General features: G+C 35.8%; 1 protein-coding gene across 1 annotated transcript in view; it reads left to right on the top strand.

The window, feature by feature from the left end:
* The first annotated feature begins 21,836 nt into the window (after positions 1-21,836).
* LOC145303473 (peroxiredoxin-5, mitochondrial-like) overlaps positions 21,837-22,918 on the top strand; it is a 29,133-nt gene continuing 28,051 nt past the window's right edge. The window contains exon 1 of the mRNA XM_080144824.1: positions 21,837-22,495. Within this exon, the coding sequence (XP_080000950.1) occupies positions 22,478-22,495 (18 nt within the window). The 5' untranslated portion in view covers positions 21,837-22,477. The remainder of the gene's footprint in view (positions 22,496-22,918) is intronic.

Here is a 22,918-nt window from a genome sequence, read left to right as displayed (position 1 = left end):
TAAAAATTACTACGATATTATCCCATTGACTACTGTACACTTATTGACCCTTATCGTCGAGTGGCTTCCAGGCCTTGATAAGTATTAACTCCTATGTAAAAAAAAAATTGATCTACTGTATAATCACACTGGTGTTTGCTCAGAGATTTACTGACGATCTCCTTTTGGATTGTATTAAATGTGCTGCCTCAATGCTGCATGAATGAGCATATATCACTGTCAAATTTTCAAAATTTACGATGCTCTTAAGTTTTATGTACCATAGAACCCCAGGATACGGTGGCCTTAGAATATATTTTTTTCATGTTACGATGTGGAATATGATGTTTTTCCAGACCCTGATTATATACATGTGTATTATATACTGTATTTTGCCACTAATTTTTAATATGTACCGTATAAAAGTTTGCTTATGTCCTGCCATTCTGTGATTTCACTTTAAAATCCTAACTGCGGAACGGATTAATGCTGTATCCCTGGGTTCTACTGTATTCCCTAATTAGCTAGGGTGCTTCTGTCTATTGCAAGTTGATGGAATCCAAGTAATTTTTTTAGCTTTTGAAATCACTACTATATATTAGGTATAATATGACAATCGATAGAAGATCGGCTCTATAATAATAAATATGAAATCTGCAAAAATTAAAATACATGTAAGCATATTTTATGACCAGGCAACGATGGGCAACATGCTAGTATATTATAGTCATTGATTTATTTATTTTAATACATTCTATTTTGCTCTTAATCAGATTTTTAACTTCGCAATGTCAATTCTGACCCTGAAAACAACAATTCTTCTTCTTTGAAGAACTATTGCTCATGGAATGTGAGGACTACAGGAAGCGAGAGTTACGAGTTCACTCATTTATCATTTTCAATCACCTCATACTGTTTTTCATTGTTCAACTCAGAATTCATATATCTCATTAATAATTTCCTCAAGCTACTTTTCGTCTTGATAAGCAGTGACTCATTTATTAAATAAAAAATTAATTGAAAATATCCATTATTAGTAAAATGCTGATAGAGACTTTTATTGATACCTAATACAGAACAGTCACTGAATCCAGAGTTAGATCACAGAGAACCAGCTAAATGTCTGTTATTTTTTTTTCATTTTCAACGTTCCTAAGTGAAAGTGTTTCTGAGGTGTTTGAACTTGGCACATGCACATTATCAGTCTGCATCGTTAACCACTGACCCACCATCACCTCCCAGCTGCTGCTGCTGTCTGTAACCATTGTTATTATTACTGCTGTTAATATTTTATGTATATTTTGTAATCATATATAAACTCACTATGTCTGTCCGTTTATCCCCATTTTTTCCAACTGCATCTCCTCTAAGACATGAGGTCGCAGATTGGATCAAGGCAAGTTAAATAATTGCATTTTTTGTGGTCCATTTTTTTATGAGTCATTAGCCAGTAAAAATAGCTACTAAGGGTCAAAATTGAAAGAAATTGGAACCTGACAGGTATAAGTCGGCTTAAAGTTACCCTTGTATCTATGTGCAAATATATATACATTTATATGTTAATGCTAGTTCATTTTTAGTTATTTCATATGCAACTCACGATAGTGCAAATGGTAACAACTAAGGCTTGAGTGCTGTATGTTTTGGTTTGGGTTTCAATTTTAGTTGATGACACCCAAGTCATTTTTTTTTTTTTTTTTTTTTTTTTGCTTTTGAAATCACTACGATATATTGGATACAATACAATATTCAATATAGAATTGGCTTTATAATAATAAATACGAAATCTGCATAAATTAAAATATCATATATAAGTGTATTTTATGACCGGGCAGCGCCGGGCGCCTTGCTAGTTATGAAATGAACGTTTTCTATTCAGTTTCATAATAAATTTGGATCATTTCGTAAGCATTTTGAGTGGTTTTACTAATTATGTAGGCCAAATTAAGACACAATAAATGTACAAGGTAGAACAATTGCTGCTGCTGATTCCTTATTCGTGTGATATATATAGACACAATAAATTTAGGTATGATAAATTAAGACGCAACAAATTAAAGCACGAAAAAGTGCTCCTACTGTTTTTTTTTTTTTTTAATTTTGTAAAAACATAAACAAGTTTTTTTTCTTCAGACTTTTAAAGATAACGATTTTTTTTTTAGAAATATAATTCAAAAAAGGAAGAAAAAATTCCCTTAAGTTAAAAGAAAAATTATTTGTTTACTTTTTTAAATCGTAAATGGTTTTTTATAGTAAGTTTTTTAATGGAAAATGTTTACCAAAAAAAAAAAAAGAAAAATGAGAATGAAAAGTGAAATTATCAACAAATTATGTAATTCCTTCAAATCTCAGCTCATCAGTCTGGGAAAAAAAAAAAAAAAAAAAAAAAAAACTTGTTTATTTTTTACAAAAGATGTTTAGTGAAAAGAAAAAACAGTATGCCAATTTGTTTAAATTAAAATCGGTTGCTTCTTGTTCTTGCCATAAGAATCCCAGGTTGCTCGAATGACGTACATAAATATCACAAGAATAGAGAATCATCAGGAGCAATTGTTGTGTCGTATATTTGTTGTGCCTCAATTTAACATACATTATTAGTAACGCTCTGCTTTGTGGCTTCCTTTATTTGATCCAATTTCATAAAAGATTTACTTCCAAGCATCCAACAATGAATGATTCAACAATGAATGATTCAACAATGAATGATTCAACAATGAATGATTCAACAATGAATGATTCAACAAACTACAGTGGATGAGGATTGATTATTTGGATTCTGTTGAACTCGGAAATCTGCATGCAAATTTGTAGGGGACCAGGATATATAAATACCCCAATCCCGTTACAAATGAATAATGAAACGAATGGAACTGAAGGAAACAAAGACTCAATTAATGGATAAGATAAACGTTGTTTATTTGCTGTTGAAAGAAATGAACGTTTTAGTTATAACATGTCCATGCGTATGTAACCAATGTTCGTTGCACGACTGGTGTTGTAGCAAGAAAAGGAAATGTGTTTTCATCTCAAGTTCGGGTCACTATCGTTTGTTCGCGCGTGGGAAGAGAAATAAGTGTTGTAGTGAAAAATGAGAATGATAGTCCAGCGTGTAGACAAAAGAGTGGATAGGAGAGTTGACATCAGTTAGTAGTCAGCTACGCGAAGGTGTTCTCAGGGACCAGTAGTAGATAGAGAGAGAAAGAGTGTGAATAGTACAGACGGTCTTTAGCTTGTGCCCCATACATAGTAGTAGGGGTGTTGACGCGCGCGAGCGTGCACCTCCCGAAAGGGAGGCGACTGGTTAGCCCAACCTCTCTGGTTGAGAGCTAGTCCTAAAAGGCTTAGAAACAGCTTGTCTCTTTGTTTTATACTCGTTTCCGGTGGTGTTTTGCGCATGTGTATATTTCCTTAGAAAGCGGAAGTGACGTCGTCCATGTATGCATTCGTGTACGCATGTGTGAGTACATATGTGTGCATATATACACGTGCATGTGAGTGTATGTATGCGAACGTGAATATGTGTACATGTGTGGACGTGGGCGCGTATGTATATGACATAGCTTGAAATATGAATGTGTGTTTTTGTGTGAGACTTGAAAAAGGCTCGTGCAAGTTTGAATAGAATTCTTTATTTAATCAACATAGCTGTTGTAAGTATTAGGAGTCTCATAGTTGATTGATTCACTGAAACTAAAAACCGGTGTATCTTAATCGGTGTTCTTTGCCTATATTCCCCTACATAGGTATCATGCTCGCTTTTACTCAGTCATGATGGGGTAGAAGTCCTAAGTAACTCGCAGTTGTATTTTGAGTATCGCATGCACTGAGGATTGAATCTTCAACTTTCAGAAGAGTGTACCTTTTACAACTGAATTTTAACGAATACTTTATCCACTGCGCCACAAGTTTTTGCGGACTAGGATTTCTACCAGTGTAGCTGAACAAGAGCATGCTTGATTATTAAACTAAATAAATGGTTATGTTCGAAAACAACCAAACCAAACATCACAAATAAATATTTGAAAATATAAAAACTCGAAGCATAAAATCTATTACCAAAATGACTGAATTTAAATAACCTGAAAAGGGTTGATATGATGTAAAGCTGTAAAGCAAAACAATCGTTAAATACTATTCCGGTTACAGTCAATAAACTCTGAAAATTGGGATATAAAAGCTTTGGAAAATGCAGACTCATCCCATCTCTAAGTAGTGTTAGTATTAGTGTTGGGACGATTAATTGGAATCAGGAATCGGAAAAATCAGGAGATTTGGGAGTATTGGAATCGCTAGCGAAATCGGAAAAACTGATGCCTATTTTCCGATGGCAAAACGATTCTTTGAATTGTCTTTTTTATTTGATTTTGTTTAAACCAAAATCTTCCATTACTGGTAATAATGATAAAATAATAAATATTTATTGATTTTCAATTACCAGTCAAGCTAAAATCGATAGATCATCCTCCACAAGTGTAAGTATATATATATATATATATATATATATATATATATATATATATATATATATATATATACGTTTAGGAAAATATCTGCATATTTAACATGTTTTTTATGAAAATCAGAGGAAATAACAATCTTATAGTTAAATAATTAGTGATTTTTAAAGAATCGGAATCGGTAATTGTATCAGAATCGGGAAAAATATTGGAATCGTCCCATCACTAGTTAGTATATAAATGATACAAAAGATATGATACAATTTGATTTCGAAATGATCCATGATGATATTTATTGAGTAAATTACACACTCCCAAATCCATTACCATTTTTAGTGTCATCCCGCTGTAACCCGCACTGAGGATTGAATCTTCAACTTCCAGAAGAGTGTAACTTTTACAACTTTTACGCCACAAGTCTTTGCAGACAAGGATTTCTACCAGTGTAATGGAAAAAGAGCATACTTAATTATTAAATTAAAGAGGTTATGTTCAAAATTCTGTAGAGATTCCTGAGTTCAATAGAAAGATTCTCAAATTCGACAGGATACACCTGAAGAAGGTCGAATGTTACACTGACCAAAACGTTGTGAAAATAGCACTCAAGATCAGAACAGTTGTCTAAAAAATCTAGATAATATGAAACTACAGTGGACATGTAGATTTGTGAGATACATCGATATATTAGTTCTGTGCAATGAAAATATTGCATGGAAGGAAAAACAAAACCTCTTTTGACACAATGAAAGGATTTATATAAGTTGAAGAGAGTCGGACAGTGAAAGAAAGGTAAGGCTGTTGAAGGTCGGTCAACTGTTATCCTCAGTTGAAGATCATTAATGCCGAAGAGTCCAGTCGATAAGGACAGGAGAGAAAGAGAGAGAAGGGAAAGAGATGTATTACCACATTGCCTCTAGGGTTTTCTCTGCTGACTGATTGTGATTCCCAAATGGGCTGAAGAAATTTCTCAGCAGGCAGATCAAATTAATGTATCTTAATTGGTCAGTATGTGACCAAATCACCTAGCAGGGACATTTCTCCATGAGGGAAAATAAGTTCTTACTTATGACTGCAACTTAAGAGTGTGATATTTGCTTATGTAGCAGATGAAATTGCAATTAACACGAGTAGGAGAGAATTCTTGCGGATGGTGATTTTGAATACACTTCCTTCCTGGCTTATCCAATCAGAAGCCAGCTCTCAGTCACGTGACCGAGTTTATAAAACGTTAAACCAACAAGACACTCTCTTTCTTCCCAGGTTTGTTCCACGCGGTATTGTTGTCAGTCTATAATGGGAATAATGCAGGCCTATTACTTCCCAACTTTCCATCTCCAACTTCAAAAGGAAAAACGCAGGCAGGTTTGTTTTTATTTTTACAGAACTGAAAACAAAATAATTATTTTCCTGAGTCAGTGTTCTGAATTTGGTCTGAGTTTTTTTTTTTTAGAAATAATTTTTCTTTCTCTTCAAATTTGCATTCCAAAACTAGTAAATCAGGTTTAATATTCACGTTTAATTCAAAAGAAAAAAATACATATTTATACTTTTCAATTGCGGATTGAAAACTACAGTTGTCCTTTTCTCTTCCCTGCAACCTCTTTCTCACAGAAGAGATGTTGCGAGTTTGTCTCTGCTTTATCGTTATTTTCATGGCAAGTGCTCGACTGAGCTCCAATCTATGATCCCCCCCCACTCGCCAAAATTTCACAAGAAATACCCATCTAGCAGAAAACACTATCAATAATTTCCCCCACTCTTTATCTGTGCCTAGACCTAAACATAGATTCCATGAACAAAGCTTCTTTCTTAGAACTGCACGCCTATGGAATTGTCTTCCGTTTTCCTGCTTTCCAGCTGACTACGATATGGTTGTCTTCAAGCCTAATGTAAACAAGTTTTTGATGAGCCGTTCCATGTAAGTTAACAAATTTACCAAATTTCCATTACTAACGATTACTATATTGTCCAATTTCTACTATACACTCTTTAACCCTTATCCTCGTGTGGCCTCTTGGCCTTGATAAGTGGTGATGCCTATGTAAAAAAAAAAAAAAAAAGGTCAGCAATGAAATATCATAAAGTAAACATATTCAAAATCTTAAATCAGGGAGTACAGGATGAAACAATAAAATTGTCCACCTAAGGAAAATAACACTCCAGCTTTATTTTAAAACTTTTATTCCAAAAATCAATTCAAGTAACTTGAATGTAGTAGACTGACAGCTATAGAATCACGGCCTTGATACGGTTCCGGAACTGGGAGCATGTCTTTTCCGCAAGCACTAGCAGGAGCGTGGCAATCAGGCTGGCTTTAGTGTTGTGGGAGGTCATGTTGGTGATGTTCTCGACGTATGATCAAATGAAGTAGTCCAGCAGGTTCAGGTCGAAGGAGGAGGAGGAGGGGGGGCAGTGAAAGAAGGCTACGAAATCGTAGCACTCCTTTTGAAGCCAACTCTGAGTCTCTTTGAACTTGTGGGCCAGTACCGAGTCCTACTACCATGATCATGGTCTACCAGTGGCCACCTGATTGCACCAGGATAACACCACACTTTTCAGCACAGGTACACTTTGGTGTTGACTTTGAAACCGACTTCAAAGATGTGAGGTAGCATGATGTGGCCCTCACTTGAAAAAAATGTTTTTTAAGCAAAAACAGTATTACTTACTTAATTGTCATGTCGAAAATAGTAATATATCTAAAAATTATGAAAAAGTTATTTATAGTTAAAAGTAATTTTTACAGAAAATTGGGAAAATTGCATTTTTCATAGATGTTTTAGACCGTAAAGATTGATAACTCATGTTGCTTATCTTAGAAACAACATTTTAGATTACCTCCAATTTCAGAGAAGCACAATATGAATGCTAATATATTAAACCTCAAAGATTTATTTTATTTTTTCAATAGCATCTAAAACCAAGCTTCTCTCTTTACATCATCAACATTTTAATCCACATTTGTCATCAATTGAAATGAATGGCTCTCGTCTTCAGGAGGCCTCAAGTTTTGACAAGCTTCTGGGCTTGACCATTACTCCTGATCTTAAATGGAACACGTATATCAAATCTGTTGCCAAGGCCGCTGGAAAAATGGTGGGATCTTTCTATCGATCCAGTAGATATCTCACTGCTGATGCTATTCTCTATCTATATAAGAGCCAGGTACGTCCAAGGATGGAATACTGTTGCCACATCTGGGCAGGAGCTGCTAGAAAGGACTTGTCCTGCCTTGATAGAGTTCAAAATAGACTTCGTAGCCTCGTAGGAGATGTCCTTTTCTCCTCCTTACAACCTCTATCTCACAGAAGAGATGTTGCGAGTTTGTCTCTGATGTATCGTTATTTTCATGGAAAGTGTTCAACTGAGCTTCAATCTATGGTCCCCCCTCGCCAAACTTTCACAAGAAACACTCGTCTAGCTGTAAACACTATCAATAATTTCCCCCACTCTTTATCTGTGCCTAAACCTAAACATAGATTCCATGAACAAAGCTTCTTTCTTAGAACTGCACGCCTGTGGAATTGTCTTCCGTTTTCCTGCTTTCCAGCTGACTACAATATGGTTGTGTTCAAGTCTAAGGTAAATAAGTTCTTGATGAGCCGTTCCATATAAGTTATTAAATTTACCAAATTTTCATTACTAATGATTACTATATTGACCAACTTCTACTGTACACTCTTTAACCCTTATCCTTGAGTGGCCTCTGGGCCTTGATAATGTGGTGATGCCTTTGTAAAAAAAAAAAAAAAAAAAAAAAAAAAAAAGCTCCAGCCAAATTGCTTGAGTTTCTGCAATCGCAAAACTTATTGGCTGGTGAAATTACTTGTTCTTGTGATATAGGAATGTTACAAAGGAAGCAACTAGCTGATAGTTTCATGTGGACCTGGAGGATGTCCAAATTGATTAGAGTTGGCAGAATTCCTCTCAAAGACATAATAAAATTTATTTGTAGACAAATAAAGTGCAGACAACACCATCGTACATAAGGAATGGTGAATTTCATAAAATGGCACCATTGCAGATTGGTGCATGTTTATGCGCAAATTATGAGTGGAACATTTCCTGCGACATCCACACATTCCAGGTGGCAGAGGTTGACAGAAGTTTGTTTTGTTATAGGAAATATCATACGGTTCATATGCAGCATCAAATTGGGGTATTTAGTGGCTATGAGAAGGCCACCAAATCAGGATTCATGGAAAGAGTGACCTCCAGAGACGCCATAACATTAATACAAATTAAAGCAGTTACAGAGAACTATTTTCTCTGGTGAATCAATGCCCCCCTTTGAGTTCTTCGGCCACAGGCTGACCTATCAGCTAACAGGGCGCATTGATTCATTTGCTCTCTAAAACGTCTTGAGGGAACGTCAGTCAGTCAGAACTGGACCTTCAACCAAGCAACACCTCTTCTCTCGTCCCCTGTCCACTGGACATCCTGCTCTAGCATCGACGGCCTCCACTGGAGACAACTGCTATTAGCTGGGGACGACACAGTACTGACTGACCGACGACAACCTCAAAAAGAACTTTCTGTTCCTTCTTCCTTTTTCACAGTCCGACCTGCCAGTTCCTGCTACAAATAAATATTTCAAATTGTTAAAGAGATTTTTGTTGTTCTTTTGTGCTGTGTTCTTTAAATATATTTTATTAGGAAGGTCTTTCCTAGATATGTGTGGCCTTTTTTTTTTTTTTTTTTTTTCGCATGGGGGTCACCACTTATCAAGGCTCAGGAGCCACTCGGGGATAAGGGTTATTGTGTGTACACTAATCAGTGGAATAGTATCGTAGTTATAGTTAGTATTGGGGATTTGATAGGCATCATTACTTAAGGGGGCGGTTCATCAGGAATTTGTTTGTGTTGGACTTGAAGACAGCCAAGTTGAATTCGGGGGGGGGGACAGGCAAGCGGCAGAGAGTTCCACAGCCGTTCAGTTCTAAGAAAGAAGCTTTGTTCATGGAATCTACGTTTTGATTTAGGCACGGATAAAGAGTGGGGAAAATTATTGACAGTGGTTTTAGCTAGTCGGGTGTTTTTCGTGAAAGATTGGCAGGGGGGGGGGCAGAGAATGGAGTTCAGACGAACACCTGCCATGGAAATAGCGATAAAACAAAGACAGGCTTGGAACGTCTCTTCTGTGGGAGAGAGTTTGCAGGGAAGAGAAAAGGTCATCCCCCACCAAGCCACAAAGTCTATTTTGTACTCTGTCAAGGCAGGATAGACTGTTTTTAGCAGCTCCTGGATGTGGCAGCAGTACTCCATCCTTGGACGTACTTGGCTTTTATACAGATAGAGAATTACATCAGTAGTAAGATATCTTCTGGAGCGGTAGAAGGATCCCTCCAAGTGTCAGATTGCTAGAAAGCATATGACACCCTTCATTCAAAAAGATTTACACATCTCCGAGTAAACCACCAGTCCAATTTTGTAGATCCCAAACCTGGGGTAACAATCAACCATGTGAAAAGTATGTAGTATGAAAATGGAATGAATTGAGATTGAGTATGGAACCTACTCTCAGATGGTAGATTCTTACCTTGCTGAGTATATGGTGGCAGAAATCAAGGAAAACAGAACTGAAAATATTTTCCAAATAATTTCTGAAATGTTTGAATGATATTTTAGGCATCAGAATCGGAAAATATTTGCACATACATGTTGCTTATTGTTCATTATTTTATTAAATTACATTTTTAATTTAAAAAAAAAAATTTTTTATATAAATTTACGAAAACAGAACTGGAAATTATTTAAATTTTAATTAATTTAATTAATTAAATTACAGGTTTTGCTGTTGTTTAAAAAAAATTAATATTTTAGAACTGATTTTTTTTTTATTACTATATTTTTGTCAAACTGATTTATCTCTCTTTTTTCACGATTTATCTCCCTTTTTTTCACAATTAATGACAGCCATAATTTTACTAAAAATACAATAGCAGTTGTTCTATTTGATGAATTACTATTTGGATTGGATTGGATTGGATACTATTGGATATATTACTATTTTCGACATGACAATTGTAGAGAACTAGGATATATAAATCCTAATCCCGTTACAAAAGAAAATAAAGAAACGAATGGAATGAAGGAAACAAAAACTCAATTGCTTGATAAAATAAACGTGTCGTTTATTTCCTGTTGAAAAATAAATGTTTTTGGTATAACACGTGTTCATGTCCGCGCGGGTGGCACCATTGTTTGTTGCCGGACTGGTAGTATAGAAGGAAAAGAAAATGTGTGTTCATCTCATGTTTGAGTCACCATCGTTTGTTCGCACGTGGAAAGAGGCGTGAGTAATGTAGTGGAAATGGGAATGATAGTTCAGCATGTAGACAAAGAAAAAGATAGAGGGTTGACATCAGTAAAGCTGTGCGTCATGTTAGCAGTCAGCTACGCGAAGGTATTCTCAGGCACAAGTTGTATATATAGAGAGAGAAAGAGTGAGAATGTTAATCCAGTTCATGGAGAGAGAAAGCGTATAAAGTGTACGTACTGTCTATTAGCCTTTGCCCGACATACAGTAGCAGGGGACGTGACGTGCGTGGGCGCACGCGCCTCCCGAAACAGAGGCCACTGAAGCCGAATTGAAAAAGGAAGAAGCTGCTTATTGCTTTTGCTTTTATAGTTGTTTCCGGTGGTCTTTTGCACATGTGTGGATTTCCTTTGAAAGGGGAAGTGACGTTGCCCATGTGTGCGTACGTGTGCATGTATGTGAGTACATGTGTGTATGTTAGCGTGTGTGTGTATACACGTGAATGTGAGTGTATATACGTGAACGTGAATATATGTAAGTGTGTGGACGTGCGCGCTTATGTTTGTGTGCGCGTATGTATATGACAAGTTATATAGCTTGAGATGTGAACGCATGTTTTTGTGTGAGACTAGAAAAGGCTCGCGCACAATTAAGTAATATAGTTTTTGCTTAAAAGGACATATTTTTAAAAAATCGATCTGTCGCTTGTCTTTATACAAGCACCAATAGTTTTTACTTGGAATGCAATTTTCATTTGTGATTAATACTATATACACACCATTATCCTTGTTACAGAATTACAGAGCCTGGTATTGCCACACACAATAATAAAACCATGAAATAATAACAAATATAAAAGTCATGGAGTTCAGAAGAAAAATCTGGGTATTATATTCAGCAGAGACTTTTGTAGCAACCGCTACAAACAGGCAGAAGCTACTTCTCACAACTTCGAAATTTGAAATCCATTTCCTCCTGGCTTGTCCAATCACAAGCCAGCTCTCAATCACGTGACCAAGTATATAAAAGGTGAAATCACAAACCTTTAATTCTCTTTCTTGCTGGTCTGACCAACGGCAGACTTCGCCTGGGGCTGCGGCCACAGGCAGGATGTGAGTACAACAAGCTAGCTATAACTCTCTTCAAACTACCATTTATTTCAATGTGCGGTACCCACACAAACGTTATTCATCATTCTATATACAACTCATACTCATACATGCCAACACATTAATACACTGTAGACTTTGTCCTTTCTTTCGCTTTTGCCCTGGCAACTACTAGCTATAAACACGTACATGCACGAACACTGAACTATTCTCTTCTTCAATCAGCCGGCATGATATCAAATCTATCTTTAAACACATTGAACACTTTTCTCTCTCTCTTTCAATGAACTCTCTGACTAATACGTTTCTCTCTTCTACCAAAGCTACTAACGAAAATGACAAATAAAGTTTGTTTATTAATATAGAATGAAACACCATTGCATTCTCCCAGCTGTCCACATTTTTGATAACCAACACAAGGGACCCAGTTTGCATCGTGAGACTGTTGATCCTTCTTATTTCCGGGAATAGAATACAACAGATGGACCACAAAGGAAATAAGATTAGTAATGGAATGCTATTACAAAATCAACTCCTATATATGTGAAGTTGCTCCTTAGTTCCCATTGCACCCTGGTTCACTTTGACCTGGAGTGGTAATACCTGTTAGGGCATCTGGTTGTACCAGATCAGGCTGTCTGAAGATACTGGCTTTCTGAACAAAATGCACCAAACAATGATGTTATTGTTGTTTTTTTTGTTTTTGTTTTTTTTTTGTGAACGTTGACTCTATTTATTTTTGGTAAAAGAATACATCAAACCAAATGCAGGTAAATAAATATGATAAGTATAAATCAAAGACCATGTTGAGGAATCGATGAACCGAAAAGAAAATTGGACTAGTAATGGTGTGGTTGGAAAATCGATGACATAACCTATCACTTATGTTCGATATGTGTGAATAAACATAGGTTCGAAAATGCTTGGTTTGCTTGTTACAAGCTACTAAACAAATACTAATCTACATTCTTTATTGTAAGCATCTTAAACATGTACAATACATTTAATAGTGCTCTGTTATTTCTATATACAGGATCGATAAACATTATCTCTGTGATACGATTATTGATAAAAGAAGCTTGGGTCTGGTGTTGCTACATACACTAAAACAACCATGAATAAATGACACAAAACCAATGAAAAATAGTGGGCTTCTAAAAAAAAAATCAGAATGTTATGATTTACAGATGGTCCTTTGAGAATCAACACAAGGCATCTGGTCAACATCCTGCGAATGTTGACATTTTTTATTTTAATTAACATAATACAACAGATGAAATACAGACAAAATACAGGATGGAACGATAAGTTTGTCGTCCTAAAGAAAACAACCCTACAGCTTTATTTTAAAACTTTTATTGAAAAAAATCAAATCAGGTAGCTTGATTATGTAGTAGAGCTAACAGCTATTCAATGTAGCTGCCTTCAGCCTCAATAACTGGAACTGTGAGCAGAGCATGGGGGGGGAGGATGCCCTTTTCTCTTCCCTGCAACCTCTTTCCCACAGAAGAGTCGTTGCGAGCCTGTCTCTGCTTTATCGTTATTTTTATGGCAAGTGCTCATTTGAGCTTCAATCTATGCCCCCCTCGCCAAACTTTCACGAAAAACACTCGTCTAGCTAAAACCACTATCAATAATTTTCCCACACTCTTTATCTGTGTCTAAACCTAAATGTAGATTCCATGAACAAAGATTCTTTCTTAGAACTGCACGCCTGTGGAACTCTATTCTGTTTGCCTGTTCTCCAGCTGACTACAATCTGATTGTCTTCAAGTCCAACATAAACAAGTTCTTGATGAACCGTCCCTCTAAGTAATACAATTTACAAAATTCCCACTACTTATGTTTACTACGCTATAATCACATTGACTAATGTATACCCATTAATCCTTATCCTCAAGTGGCCTCCGGGCCTTGATAAGTAGTGACTCCTGTGTAAAAAAAAAAAAGAAAATACATTGTAGTTTAAATTACACTGGAGAGAAGCTACTGTTAATTTTATCAAATTATTTTTAGATATAATGGCTTGAATTAAAGTTTAAACTGCAAAAGTCCAGTATCATGCTTCAATTGTGCTCTAAAAAGAAATATTCATTTCCAACGCGCCTCTGTCATATCAAAAAACCTACTGTTGATTTTATATGATGAGTCTCACTGCTTGTGTGCTAATAAAACTTCTCAAATGCACTTGTGATGTAAAGCTGCATAAAGCGTTAACTGAAGTAAAAATCCTTCTTCTATCGGATTTTTTTATTTTCAATACTTATCAAAGACATTCTGATACAAAATCTATCTAAGAACACTGCCAGACACATAAAATACATTTGTGTGAAATTAAAAAAAAAATCGGCCAGGCCGTTTAGGAGTCCATAGGGAACTCGCTCTCTCTCTCTCTCTCTCTCTCTCTCTCTCTCTCTCTCTCTTTCTCTCTCTCTCTCTCTCTCTCTCTCTCTCTCTCACACACATACACACACACACACATACAAAGTTTCTTTCATATAATAGTAGAGATTTTTACATACCCAATATATAGTAGTGGTTTCAAAAGTTAAAAAAAATACCAGTTGCTTTTAATAAGTTTCCAGACTCTTGTACAGGCATTTAAAATTGTTATAGACTCTTGAAAATTTAGTATGTTATTGTTATACATTATGAGATGACTGACCAATTTTTATGATTTCAGGTGCAAATGGACAGCTACAGCAGGAATTCGAATACATCCTACTAAAGCCTGCTTGTCACAGCTGGTGAATTTCAAAACTGCAATCTGAACGTGATGACACTTTAGAAGAACGATATGCAATAAAATTCTGTTTTAAACTGGGACAAAATGCCACAGAAACATATGAAATGATCCAGACTGCTTTTGAACCATTTATAGAATAAAGACAAGAAAAGAAGACTCATTCTAAGATTTAAAAGCAACTTCATTTGCCATCTTCGTTAGTAGCATGTATATAAGAGAAACGGGTTAGTATCTTAAAATGTTCTTGTGTGTAAGGATAGATTGAATTTTATACAGGCTTGTTGAAGGAGAGAATAGTTCAGGGTACACATGTTGTAGGCACTAATAGTGGGGACAAAGGATTAGACAGTTCTGAGATGTAGATTAGATAGGCAGGTTAACGGAGAAAGAATAAGAAATAAGTATTCAATGTGTTTTTGCGTTGTAGTGGTATTAGGAGTGTCTGTCTATGTATCGATGTGAGCAGTCCTGTAGCATGATAAAGGAAGTTCACGTGTGTAACACATGTTAACAAAGGATTAAAGAGTCCCGTAGCATGAGAAAAAAGGCCATGTATGAGGATAACCATGTTGTCTGTTGCCAGGGAGAAAGAGAGAGTGTTGCCAGTTTCATGTTTTATACACTTGGCCATGTGACTGAGAGCTGGCTTGTAATTGGACAAGCCAGGAAGAAGATAGATTTAAAATCTTCAGCCACGAGATCAATCAAACATCAGTTTTGAGATTCAAGAAAAGCAGGGCGTCTGTGAGGGATGATAGGAGTTGTGGGAGGAGTAAGGAAATCAGAACACCAGAGTTGATTGGCTAAATAAAGAATTTTCATGGATAAAGACCATTGTGTGTCTATAGAGGCAATAAGTGCACAGTTTGATGTCAGTGTGGGAACTGTACACACAATTATTCCTGAGGAACTGAAGACGTGGAAGATTTGCACAAAGTTTATCCCAAGGGTGCTCAGAAGATCAGAAAAAAAGACATCATGACAGCAGGGAGATTGTTGAGCTGATCAATTCAGATCCCACAGTTCTTGATGCTTTGGTGACCTGCAATGAAAAACGGATCTACTGCTATGACCCAGGGACCAAGAGACAGAGTTTCCAGTGGAAGGATGCTGGCTCTCCCAGACCCAAGAAGGCCAGACAGAGCCAATCCACCCAGAAACTTATGATCATCCATTTTTTGATAGTACAGGCATGATCTACATGCACTGGTTTCTCACTAAACAGATTGTCAACAAGGAATACTATATTAAGGTTTTAAGGGAGTTCAGGAAAAGATTCTGTCAGAAAAGGTCAGCATCTCTCAAATCGGGTCAGTGGCATTTCCACCAGGATAATGCACCACTCCACAACTCCATCTTTGTCACAGACTATTTGACTAAGATGGGCTTCAAGACAGTTTCTCAACCTCCCTACAGTCCAGACCTTGTTTTCTGTGACTTTTGGTTATTCCCTAACCTTAGAGGCTGTCGTTATGACGATTGAGGAGATGAAAGACGTCGTGATGAGGGTCAATGACACACTCACACAAGAATACTTTCATGGGACTTTCCAGAAGTTGTCAGAATGGTACAACAAGTGCATTGCAACTGGAGGAGATTACTTCGAAGGGGACTAGAGTTTAATGTTTGTTCTATCAATAAAAGTGCCTATATGAAAAAGTCTGGAAACTTATTTAAGGCACCTCATATGACTCGGGTGCTAGATAGATAAAAGCACACACACAATATCTAGGTAAAGCATTACCCTCTCTCCTCTAAATATAGTCAAATTTTTAAGAGGAAGAGAGAGCTACGACCTCTTCGGCATCAACAACCTTGGTGAATGCATGGAAACTAAATCTGACGATACGTTTTTGTTATATTTTTTAAAATATTTTCTGAAAGTCATTTTATTCCTAAACAATTGTGAACATGTTGACGCCCTGTTTTCTATCTTTTCTTATTCTTACTTTTTTGTCTTTATTTTAAAAATTTTTTTATTTTGTCTTGCTAACTGTTTTGTCTTGTCTGAAACTGAATGTTGTTACCCCCCCCTCTCCAAATGGGGAAAAATCATTGCCAAAATAATTTTCCATATTTCAACTGACATACAATTGACTGCAAATGCTCTGAACTAATCCAATACCCTAAATTACCCCTTCTGAACTACTATTTATTTTTAACCTTAGGTCAAGACAAAAAAACTATTGTTAAAAACGCTTACGCAAAATGCATTTCTATCTTTAACAAAAACAACGATCTATTCTTTCTACGATAGAGGGTAGAATAATTTTATTTAAAAAGTATACTTAATATCTACAATTTCTATATGCTCATATCTACTAAAAATATGGCCATCTTGCTATCTATATATAATCACTTATACTGGATATCTTACTTTCAGTTATATTTGTACTGAAATGGGCTTTAATCTCAGTTATATCACTACTAAGATCTTTTCTGAATAGCTACAAAATTTTTCCCGCATCAACTCAAATATCCAGTGATCATACATCAAATTCTTATTTTAATTCCTAATATCATTTTGAATGTTACCTTACTGTTTTATCCTATTCTTGAGCTAATAATATGAACAACACTTAATAATACTCTATTAAACTATTTTTAAAACGAAATTAGCCAGGCGCAGTGTTACAACATCAGTGACTCACTCGAGATGCTTTGTGCCTGGCCTAAATTCCTGACTAGAACAACGAGCCATGACTTGTCATGTACTAATTGTTTCTCTCAAAACTGCACAAATACTGCTGCTAGCATGCTACGTTTATCCAATTACATCCAAGAGATACTTTACCTCCAAAATGTCTGTTTTTGTCTGTTTTGCATGTAAAATATAATTCCAATTTTTTTTTTTTTTTACTACTAAACTCTACCCGAAACTCTATATTCTAATGTGTAATTATACTTTATTCTGTAAGGTAAAATCCTCTCTCCTGAAAACTAGCCAATTGCTCCATTTCCCAAGCTGCCATTAAATCTCATACATTGCACATTGTGGGGAGGAGCTTTAGCTTTCAACCTTTAACCTTGGCAGGCTGACCTTTTAGAAATCCATTAACACTAAACATCTAAGCATTTCTACTGCTAAGGCATGCATTAGAGTATATTCTTATCCTACAGCTAAGCTATAAAATAGATACTTACTAACCATAGTCTTGTGTTTAGATTCAAAGTGATCTATATTAAATAGCAATTCTTTATCTCTCTTTCCCTGAAATAGAAGATAGTATTACAATAATTAATACAAAACTGAACCGATACTCTTTCTTATGCAAAATACAATTTCCGGATTTTAAATGAAAGGTGAAGTTGTCTTCCTTCATTAAACGTCAAAACATAAGAAACATACTTAACATTTACAATTTCCATATGTTCGTATCTACTGAAAATATGCCCATATATCTATGTATGCTTTTATACATACAGAATACGCCATAGCTTATACTTTATTTGCAGTTATACCTGTACTGAACTGTACTCCAAATCTATAGTTAATATACATTTTATTAACCCTCCTGCCGTCTTAAATATTCAGAGTTTGGGCACCAAATTTTTTTTTTTTTCATTTATCATATCAAGTTACTCATACTTTAACATGTTCGTAAACTAACATATGAAAAATATTTTAACACTATATTAACTCCTCTCTCTCAAACCAACCTGCTGTATGAATTTTTACTGATCCCCTCTTCTAGTAACAATAACTTTGAGGAGTGTAACTTTTTTTTTTACACAGTGATCACCACTTATCAAGGCCCGGAAGCTACTCAGGGATAAGGGTTATTGCAAGTACATTACGTAAGTGTGGATATTTGATGAAGTGTTTACTTAAGGGGGCGGTTCATTAGGAATTTGTTAACGTTGGACTTGAAGACATCCAAGTTGTAGTCCGGTGGGAAGCAGGCAGAAGGAACAGAGTTCCACAGGCGTGCAGTTCTAAGAAAGAAGCTTTGTTCATGGAATCCGCGTTTTGATTTAGGCACAGATATAGAGTGGGGGAAATTTTTCACAGTGGATTCAGCTAGATGGGTGTTTTTCGTGAAAGATTGGCGAGGGGGGACCAGAGATTGGGGTTCAGACGAGCACCTGCCATGGAAATAACGATAAAACAAGGATAGGCTCGCAACGTCTCTTCTGTGGGAGAGAGGTTGCAGGGTAGAGAAAAGGGCATCCCCACTAAGCCACGAAGTCTATTTTGTACTCTGTCAAGAAACCAACACAAAGCAAAGTTAACAACGCAATTGTAAGTAATCTTTTTGTCTCTATATTTAAATTGAAAAGAACTGTACGAAACGCATTTCTGTAATGTTTAAAAATTAATTTGGCTGCCTATTGAAAGAAGAAAGAAAAAAAAGAGAAAAATGTTGACCCAATTTTCACTGTGAGGACAATTATTACTTAATCGTAGTCGATAGTTTCACCAAGTGGCCTGAGGTATTGAGGTGCAGAAGACCGACAACTGGAACGGCTATAAGTTTCTTACATGAACTGTTCGCATGTTTCAGTGTAGTCGATTGCATCGTAAGTGATAATGGAACCCAGTTTACGTCTGCTGAGTTTAAAAGTTTTTGTGATACGTTCCAAATTAATCATATCACCACTCCCCAATACCATCCCTGATAGAATGGGTAAGCGGAACGCTTCATGGACACTCTTAAAAGAGCACTATATTTTGCAACAGCAATGAATTGGTAGCAACAGTAGTCGCTGAAGCAACATGGGTGCTATGGAAACCAGTCATAAAAATCGTCACTCACCTCCTTACGTTTTTTATGATTTTGAACACCAGTAAATTCATCATAACTTTTGTTTTACTGAACGAAAATTGAAAAGATTTTTTCACAATATAGCTGTGAAGTTGATCTATAAACTGTAATAATTGTTTGAAATTTGGTCGAGAAATTAGTTAGCGGTGAAGCTTTAAAGCAGTTCTAAATAACAAAAACTGACACTTAACCATATATTCAAACACTACTGTGTATGAATGATATATATATATATATATATATATATATATATATATATATATATATATATATATATATATATAGTAGTCGCTACACACACACATAAAAACACATATTCTCGAATTTAGAATAGAGGATCAGTTTTGCACATAAAATTAACATAAAATGATCTTCCATTTTATGTTAAATTTATATGCAAAACTGATCCGCCATTCTAAATTCTAAAATAATTGTTTTTATGTGTGTGTAGTGACCACTACATATGGCCGGAACAAATCCATAGCAGAAATATTTTCATAGCAATCACCGTTTTCAACACCCACATGTATTAGAATGTGCAAAGACACGTTGTGATGAAGGCATTCACACGCATGAAATTAAGGAACTATGTTATGTTCCCGCATGTAGAGATACAGCAAACAGGCTGGAATCTTCAAAAATATCCCTATATAAAGATTTGCCGTGAAAATCAAACCAGTGTTTCTCTTGTTTCCCCAAGACTGGATATCAGAATAACTCCGCTATCAGGAGGCATCAAAATCCCCTGTCTTGAAGTTGTGTGTCATACACATGCACCTTAATCCTCATCATGGAAAATTACCATACTGATTGGGAATTTAATTCTTCCTTTTTAAACAATGTTATTTCGAACTACTGTTTTTTTATGTGATGAACACACGTACACTTTTGCCCCCATGCTTATCGACTGTTCATTTTTCTCTCATAAAATTTATTCCAAGCCATGTACGACACTCTGGACGCAGAAAAATCAGTAATTTTAAACTCCATGCTATTTTCACAAAATCCGCACCTTTGTAGGAGAAAAGAAGTTTAAGTGGAATTAAATTTCTCTGCCCCAAACAAAATTAAAAAAAATGGAATAAAACAAAATGAAACCTTCTTGTTTAAAATGCACCGCATTTATTTTTCAACAAAAATAACCAGATGAACAAGCAAAGTCCGATCGGTAAAAGTTCTTGAGAAATCATTATGATTAGAATGTTCAAAGTAGGTGAAAAATCCTTTGTGGAATTCCTAATATTAAAAGCTTATGTTAGATTTAAGTCCTTCGTTAAATTAATAAGATTAGAAGGTGAAAGTCTTGTGTGAAAATAATGTCCTTATTTCAAGGTTTGTGTTTTAAATGGCAAAGTTCGCCTTATTTAAAAGCCCCATGAGGAAAGTAGTCTGTTGTTATTAATTCTTATAGAAAATGTATGGAAATGGGTGCATCTGTGCATAAGTGTGATTTTTAGGTGCCCGCGTGGCATGTGTAATTATGATTTTGACAGATTTGAAAATGACAATAAAGTGAAAACAAGAGGCATGTTCTCATATCCTGTCAAAGTGAGAAGAGAAGAAGAAAGAAGGGAAAAAGAAGGGAAGAAGAATGTTTTGTTGCATTTAAATACTTTTTGAACCGGCTCCAGCACAAGATTGCTGCTGCTGCTGGTATTCATTTTTTTGGAAAAGCGTTAAAAAGACAATCTTCTAAATGTTCTCATTGGTCGCTTCTGTCACATGGTACTGTCTTGAACTACGTCCGCCAGAAATATGTCCATTTTACTTTTGTTGTTGTGAGAAAAGCATGTGGGTATATTTGAAATTATGTCGTTGCTGGAAGAACTAATTTTGTGCAAATGCGCGGGGAAATTGAAATTAATAAAGGTTCGTTTATTTGTGCACGAGCATGTGTGTGAGTGAGAGAGTGCACATCTTGCTAATCCTGCATAATAAACATATGTTGGAACGATTCGAACTAATATTTGTAACACATAAATAAATATTGTTTATTTCATACTAGCCTGAGTGCCCAGAGTTGCCTGGGTGTTTGAAGGTGTGTGTTGAGCAAAAAAAAAAAAAAAAAATTGGTAGTAGGCAGGCAGACTCGAACCATACCACAAAGGAGGAAAAGAATGTGAAAAAAAAACAAACGTGGTGTCTTTGGCGTTGACTCCATCACCAAACCAGAAGTGACAAAGGTTTAAATTAAAGCTAGTCAATTGAAAAGAGGAGATAACTTTTAAAAATATTGGCAAAAAAAGCGACATCTCCTTGTAGAAAAGTGGCCAGTGAAGGAATTAATGTTTTTAGCCAATTTTTCGATATTTGTCGTCCGAAGGTTCGAGCTTCAAAACGATACCGATCTCGTGGAAACCCCCATCGCCTCTGTCAAAAGTTTTAGGCACACACACACACACACACACACACACACACACACACACACACACACACATTTAAACAGACTGGTGAGATTTATATTATAGAAGATTAATATAGTGATTTCGCGTTCTTTGTCAGGTATCATTGTTTTCCAGTGTTATTTCTATATTTTTATGATGATGTGCTGGTTGACACTCTTCTACGAATCGGCGATCTCTAAATTTACCTTTCGGCTTCAAGAGATTTCTGCGCCTCGGTCCTAAAAATTGATAGATCCCGATTATGAATTAATGAGCGCCGACTCAGACCCTTACAAGTTAGTGACTATACGGTCAGGTCCTACAAATTGGTAACCCCGACTACAAAAGCAACACACATCCACCTACAATTTGATAACTCCTCCGTGGGTCCTCCTACATGTGTGTGCGTGTGTATGTGTGTGCGTGTGTATGTATGCGCGTGTGTGTTTCTCCAAAATTTTCAACGTATTCACACAGAATTTCCTAACAAAAGGTAGATACTTTCTTGGAGATGGGGGGTGTATGGAACAGTGTTAATCTATGAATTTACGATTTTTTTTTTCTTCTCAAATATGCATGCATTATCATAACATTTTCTAATGAAAAGAACACACATTGTCATGACGACACATTACGTAATTTACTCGACCTGAGCAAAAAGCGTGCGTATCAAGAGGGCCACGAGCCGCCACGACATATTCACCGTGCGAAAAGAAAAAAATATTGTTCATTACTTTTTTGTTCTACGTTTCTCGTCATTTCTTAAAAATAACAACAATGTCTACTGAAATCAAGGTGAGTTTTTGGTTTTGTTGAAAAAAAACGTAATTTTTATATTGAAGTTTGGCACAAATTTTACGAACATCAACTAACCACGTAAATATATACATTTGTTAGATTTATGCTAACTGTAATCCTTTTGGTTCGAAGATCTCGCCTGTTTCGCTTGGAAATTTTAAATAAAATCAGTTCTTAGACTCATGAGATTATACGTTTAGTTCTGAAATAAAATTCTAGTATACTTGGTGTTTTTAGGAATCGTTCTTAGAGCACCCGCATCCGTAAAGGCCGTAAAACCCATATTCCTCCTCTACAAAAACGGTACTTAGGAAGAAGACGAAGGATTTTCAAGTTAAATTCAATTTTACCGTATGTTTTGTTTGTTAAATAAATTGTTAGGTGAAAGTACAAAATATTTACAAAAACATATCCTCCCTC

The sequence above is a fragment of the Euprymna scolopes genome, chromosome 19 (genome assembly GCF_053919585.1).
Source record: "Euprymna scolopes isolate OS-2025 chromosome 19, ASM5391958v1, whole genome shotgun sequence".
NCBI lineage: Eukaryota > Metazoa > Mollusca > Cephalopoda > Sepiida > Sepiolidae > Euprymna > Euprymna scolopes.
This window is presented reverse-complemented; position numbering and strand designations above follow the sequence as displayed.